The sequence below is a fragment of the Anopheles darlingi genome, chromosome X (assembly GCF_943734745.1).
Source record: "Anopheles darlingi chromosome X, idAnoDarlMG_H_01, whole genome shotgun sequence".
Lineage (NCBI taxonomy): Eukaryota > Metazoa > Arthropoda > Insecta > Diptera > Culicidae > Anopheles > Anopheles darlingi.
The window spans coordinates 4,369,560-4,375,559 of NC_064873.1; the positions used below are offsets into that span (position 1 = coordinate 4,369,560).

Sequence of the window (6,000 nt, forward strand, 5' to 3'; positions counted from 1 at the left end):
TTCCACCCCGCGCACCATTTCATCCCCCTGCACCCCCGCGCCCCCTCCACGAAGACCTTTTTTGATTTCTTTCTGCTTGCGAGCTGTATATAGTTTTCCTGAAAAAGGGGGAAAACCCTAACTTCCCGCGGGTTCTTTGCCTTTCAAGAAACACACACACACACGCACGCACACACACACGCACACACCCGGAGAACCGGGTGCTTGGGCCACTATTCGCTTTACTGCCTAAGTGTTTTCCGTTCCGTTCTGTTTTTTTTTTCGCCAAACGCGCCGCGTGCGACAGTAAAGCTGATGGTGGTGGTGGCGGTGGTTTGATGGGCTGGATGGTGGAAAACTATGGAAAACGAATAACCACCCCGCGGGGGTGGGTTCGGGTATTAAAATTTTAAATTAATAGAATCCGAACCGCCGGCCTGGCGGCCCGATCCTTGGCAGCACCGGTCTGGAGACTGTTTGCGAAAAACCCAATTGCCAAGGTAATAGTTTTTCCATCCACCCTCATCCCTCGCACTCTGCATCCCCCTCCCGCTTTTGTTGGGGTGTTTTTTACTGTTCGTTTCACGGCAGTTCGTCACCTCGATCTCGATTTAGATCGAGGGGGCGCCCCTTTTACGACAATTCGCTTCCCCTTCACCCCTTCTCCGGGAGCGGGAAATCAATTTCCATTTCTACAAACCAGCCACCCCCCCTCCCCCTCCCCCCTCCCCCACCAAGTCAGAAAGGCAAAGGACTCGCCTTGGTTGGTATTCGACGGCGCCCAAATATCAATATCACTAGAGCTGGCTACTAGAGCAGGTCTTAATCACCATCCCCACCGTCCGCACCCTCCCCGGGGGAGGGGGTTGGACAAAAGACCGACCCGCAAAAAACCCCGGACCCAAGAAGCGCGATCAGCGCGAAGCGGATATCCGTTGCACATTATCTTTTATTAAACGGCCTGGCGCACGGCCCTTCACCACCCCCCTCTACACTACCCCCTCCCTTCGCTCACACCACCTCCACGCTATTCGCCAATGATCGCCATTTTCCAATTTTATTTCTTTTTTCCTCCTTCTCTGCTGCTTCTCCTTCATTTGCTCGCTCTCTCTCCCTCTCTCTCTCTCTCTCTGTGTTCTATTTCGTTTATTATGTTTTCCAACAAGCTGAAACGACACGGAAAAAAAAGAAAGAAAATCATCCCCCCTTCTCCACACCCCAAAGATGGTAGTAAAATTTGCATTTCAATCATTTTGATGTCGCTCCCGGTGTGCAGGTGTTTTGCCCTCAACCTTCCCGCCCCGCTTTTCCGCCGGCTATGCTGCACCCAGCTCTTGTGTGTGTGTTCCCCTAAGGCATCCACACGGTCACCGGGCGCAATATCGATGGAATCGGCCGCGCCGGCACTGCTGCAGGAGGAGGAAGAGGAAGACCGAAGAGGGTAGAGGGGGACGGTTTACGGAATTTCCCGATCCCATCAGCAGCAGCAGCAGCAGCAGCAGCAGCGACGCCATCGGTTCCGGTTTTATTTTAATCACCTTCGGGGACGAGACGCGAGCGAGCTTTATTGCCGATCGATGCCTGCGCCTGTACGCCAGGAGTTGCCAGGAGTGGCGGCCGAGGCCCGATAATGCTAATCAATCGCGTATCTACACCCCCCGGGGGGTGGGTGGAAGGTTGGGGGTTGAGGGCTGCAGGGTCTCTAGGGATATATCAGAGCAGAGCTCTACGCGAATAAACTGCGCGAGAGAGAGAGAGCGAGAGAGAGAGAGAGAGAGAGAGAGAGAGAGAGAGAGAAAGAGAGATAGAGCGAGCGAGCGGTAGTCGCGGCACTAATTATGCACCCTCTCGGGGCCTTTGATCTTTGCCTCGCGATGCACACACACATACTACATTGCTTTTTGACTTTTCATTAGCTTTCCGGATGGCCAGCCAGGATCTTGCCTTTTTGGCTTCACTTTCGGCAATTTAAAGCGAGCAAGCGAGCGACGATAGCGTGGTATGTGGATCCGCCATGCCAAGGAAGCTCGAAAGCTCTGTTGCTGCTGCCGTTCCGGACCTTTTTCTTGCGGACTACCCTCTTTCCCGACCTTCCCTTTTCCTCCGCCATTCAAGATTCCTTTCCTTCCTAGGCCCGTTATTCCTCAAACAGCGAGCCTTTGCCCGACGATGCTGTTGCATTGTGTGTATTTGATGTTTGTGTGTGTTTTGTTTAGAAAAAACACGCAACTTCCGGAAGATTGCTGTTGCTGCTGCTTCCAGGGCCTTGTTTAGTGCTCGCGCAAGATGTTCCGCTTCTCAAGCACTCCGGATAGGCTCCGGATATAGGCTGCGAGCCAAAACTCCCTTAATGACGCGCAGCGCGAAGCTGCTGAGTAACGGGAATTAATGTTCGCAGAGGCCACGAGAGGAGCAACGTAGGTAATGAGTCGTGCGCTCATTATCATCACCTTCACCGCCAGCGCGCAAAGGTGAAGGCATCCCGGAGTGCGACCATGATGACGCAGCAGCAGCAGCAGCGCCGATCGTGGCCTACTAGAGGCTACGGGAGAAAATCAATTACCTAATCGAGGTGGCACCGAGGTGTGGTCCTCGATTTCTCGGCCGGAAGGAGGAGAACCAAAAAGATGCTCATCCATCTTGAGCCAAAGCCACCCCCTTGTCCCGTTCCCCCGTGAGGGGAATAGGGGAGAGCACACAACGGGCACATTAGTTGAGGATCCGGTAGCGACTGCTGCTGCTGCAGGACCTCTGCTTTCGATTTCCCCTTTGCAATGCAATGCAATGCATTTTGCGGTGTGTTTGTCCTTTGCTCTTTTGTAGATCTCTGCAGAGGAGAGGAAAAGAAGAGGTTGGTCACAGTGACAGTAAAAAGAGTGTGTGTGTGAAAGCGAAAGACAGAAATAGAGAGAGAAGGAGCTTCAAGTTCCAGAAGAACTGCACACTGCAGTTGAAATGAGCTTCCCTCTCTCTCTCTTTCTCTCTCGCTCCCTAAACCGCAAGATGTTGATGACAAATGATCTAAATCTTGCTGCAATATGGCTGAAGTCCAATTCACCAGAGAGTAGATCGATCCGAGACAGAGACAGAGAGATATAGAGAGAAAGACAGAGAGAGAGAGAGAGATGTCCCGGGAATTGGGGACCCCAACATAGTCAGCGTGCGAGCAATGAGTCAGCAGCTGCAGCAGCAGCAGCAGCAGCAGCAAAGACACAATTTGCCAAGTCAGAGTCTTCGTATTCGAATTCGAATTCGAATCCGAGAATCGCTTCTCTAATCCCACGTTCACTGTCACGGGGCTTGCTTTTCCTTTTCCGGCCCGCTAGGTCCCGCCTTCTGGGGTCTGATCAACCCGGAGTGGTCACTGTGCAACAAGGGACGGCGCCAGTCGCCGGTCAACCTGGAACCGCAGCGCCTCCTGTTCGATCCGAACCTCCGCACGCTGCACATCGACAAACACCGGGTACGTGAGTATGGTGTGTGTGTGTGTGCGTGACGAGACCTCAACGACTCACACACTGTTTCCTTTTGCGTTTCGTTTCGGCAGATCAGCGGCACCATCGCCAACACCGGCCACAGCGTCATCTTTACCGCGGACAACGAGACGATCTCGGCGTACGGGAGTGGGCCGCAGGTGCCGGTTAACCTGACCGGGGGCCCCCTTTCCTACCGCTACCGGTTTCACGAGATCCACATCCACTACGGGCTGCACGATCAGTTCGGCTCCGAGCACAGCGTCGAAAGCTACACCTTTCCGGCCGAGGTAAGAGCGGCCGTCGCCGCCATTTTGTTCACCCACGTCAGGTCGCTCATGCCCCCCTTTCTATCCAGATCCAGATCTTCGGCTACAACTCGCAGCTGTACGCGAACTTCAGCGACGCGCTGTACCGGGCGCAGGGGATCGTCGGTGTGGCGGTGCTGCTGCAGCTCGGCGACCTCTCGAACCCGGAGCTCCGCATGCTTACGGACCAGCTCGAGCGGATCCGGTACGGTGGCGATGAGGCACCGGTCCGGCGGATCTCGGTGCGCGATCTGCTGCCGGACACCGAGCACTACATGACGTACGAGGGTTCCACGACGGCCCCGGCCTGCCACGAAACCGTCACCTGGATCGTCATGAACAAACCGATCTACATTACCAAGCAGCAGGTATGACGTTGACGAGGACGTTCACGATGACGTTTACGATGACTGTTGATGATGATTGTGCCTTCACAGCTACACGCGCTCCGCCGGCTGATGCAGGGTGGACCGGACCATCCGAAGGCACCACTAGGGAATAACTTCCGGCCACCGCAACCGCTGCTGCACCGTCCCGTGCGGACCAACATTGACTTTCGCAACAAACAGGAAAAGGGGGGAAAAATATGTCCAACTATGTACAAGGACGTTCACTATAAAGGTAGGTCAATCTGCTGTTGACACTTTTAATATCATTTTTGTTTTTGCCTACCATACTCCCTACTTACTGTGGATTCCCATAACTGCTACACTAGGTTGTTTCATAAGTAATAGCGTGTTTTTTGCGTGTCAACCGAAGTAAAGACCGTTTTTAAAATACTTGTAATGAAGATTAGATCAATGATATATATATGTATGTATATGCTTCATTTTGTTCTGTCATCTTTTGACTTGTTATCGACAAAAAGTTGCGCAAAACAAACGAAACAAATGGCAGTCTGAATAGTGCACGGTCAGTGCTATATGACGAGTGTAGCAACAGTTCCTCGCCAAGTGATCTACTTTTTTGGGGGAGGCCATAAGAAGGATGTTATGCGGCCTAGCGATGCCCTGGTGGAATATGAAATTCAATGCATTCAATTGGACCAATTTTTGGCAAAGGACATTGCAATCAATCGTTGCGTTGCCTTGAGATCGGCTCAAAATTTACCACATCTACATCAACCTAACTAAGTATAATTTTGAGGGATTTTTTTCAACAACGAAAGTTTTCAAGCGATTTTTTTAGCACAAAAACTGCCTTTTAATGATTCGCATTGCATTTTTGGTGGAATATCGCGCCGGTGGTGTTTCTTCTCAAAAAATAATAAAGCAAAATGTGTTGGAAATGTTCGCCTTGGGGGACTCCATATTGAAAGCGACGCACACACACACACATAATTAAAAACGAAATCATGAACTAATAAATGACAAAAGGGTAATTTTGAAATTGGCAATTTCCATCAATATAAAGAAAAAATACCCAATTTCTTATGAAGTATCTAATATTTTCTTTTTCTTTTTCTTTTATTCTTCTTCTTCTTCTTCTTCTGCATTTTCTTCTCCTTTCCTCTCCAGCTAATAGCTGGAAACACAACTGAGCGTAGGCGGCAGAGTGGAGCGTCGTTGCTGGGGCTAGAAGAGGAGAAGGACGAGCCAACGACGGACGAGGACAGCCTGGTGGTATTTGGTGGTTGAGGGCCCACTCCACAGGAGGAGGACTCCAGGAGGAACAACTAGGGGAGGGTTGAGGAGAGGGGAAGGGCGAGAAGGATGGAGGGTGGAGCAGACAGAGGCATGGGTAGCATCGGTGGTAGCAGCATCGCAGCGGCGTCCTGGTGTGTGTGTGTGTGTGTGTGTGTGTGTGTGTGTGTGTGTGTGTGTGTGTGTGTGTGGATGATGAGGTAGAAGGTGTTCCTGGTCCCCTCGCCCCTCAACTCCTTTCCCCTTCAATATTCCTCGTTTCTCGTTCTTGGCAGCGTCTCTCCCCCCCAAAAGTTAGGTCCTTCAGTGCGATGGTCAGCAAACAGTAGCAGCAGCAGCAGCTGGGACAGTGTGACTGGAACACCACAAACCAAGGCCCATCTGGTCATCTCGGGCGGGCGGGCGGGCTCTCGACTCTCGGATGTGAAAGTTTCTCCAGTTTTTCATCTCACCTCAAAGCTGATTAGCAAGCACGGAGGACGCAGCACGGTACCGAGGGAGAGGGGGGGGGGGGGTGGGATAGAGGGGTGTGCCAGGGTTCAATCAACCCCGCCGTGCTGCAATCGCCTTCTTCGCCCTTCGCCTTCGGTGTCAATC

General features: G+C 52.1%; 1 protein-coding gene across 1 annotated transcript in view; it reads left to right on the forward strand.

Moving 5' to 3' along the window:
* Positions 1-5,778, forward strand: part of LOC125952642 (carbonic anhydrase-related protein 10) — a 45,189-nt gene extending 39,411 nt beyond the window's left edge. The window contains exons 4-8 of the mRNA XM_049682250.1: positions 3,306-3,442; positions 3,527-3,742; positions 3,811-4,128; positions 4,198-4,381; positions 5,278-5,778. Coding sequence (XP_049538207.1) covers positions 3,306-3,442; positions 3,527-3,742; positions 3,811-4,128; positions 4,198-4,381; positions 5,278-5,300 — 878 coding nt within the window. The 3' untranslated portion in view covers positions 5,301-5,778. The remainder of the gene's footprint in view (positions 1-3,305; positions 3,443-3,526; positions 3,743-3,810; positions 4,129-4,197; positions 4,382-5,277) is intronic.
* Positions 5,779-6,000: the final 222 nt, after the last annotated feature.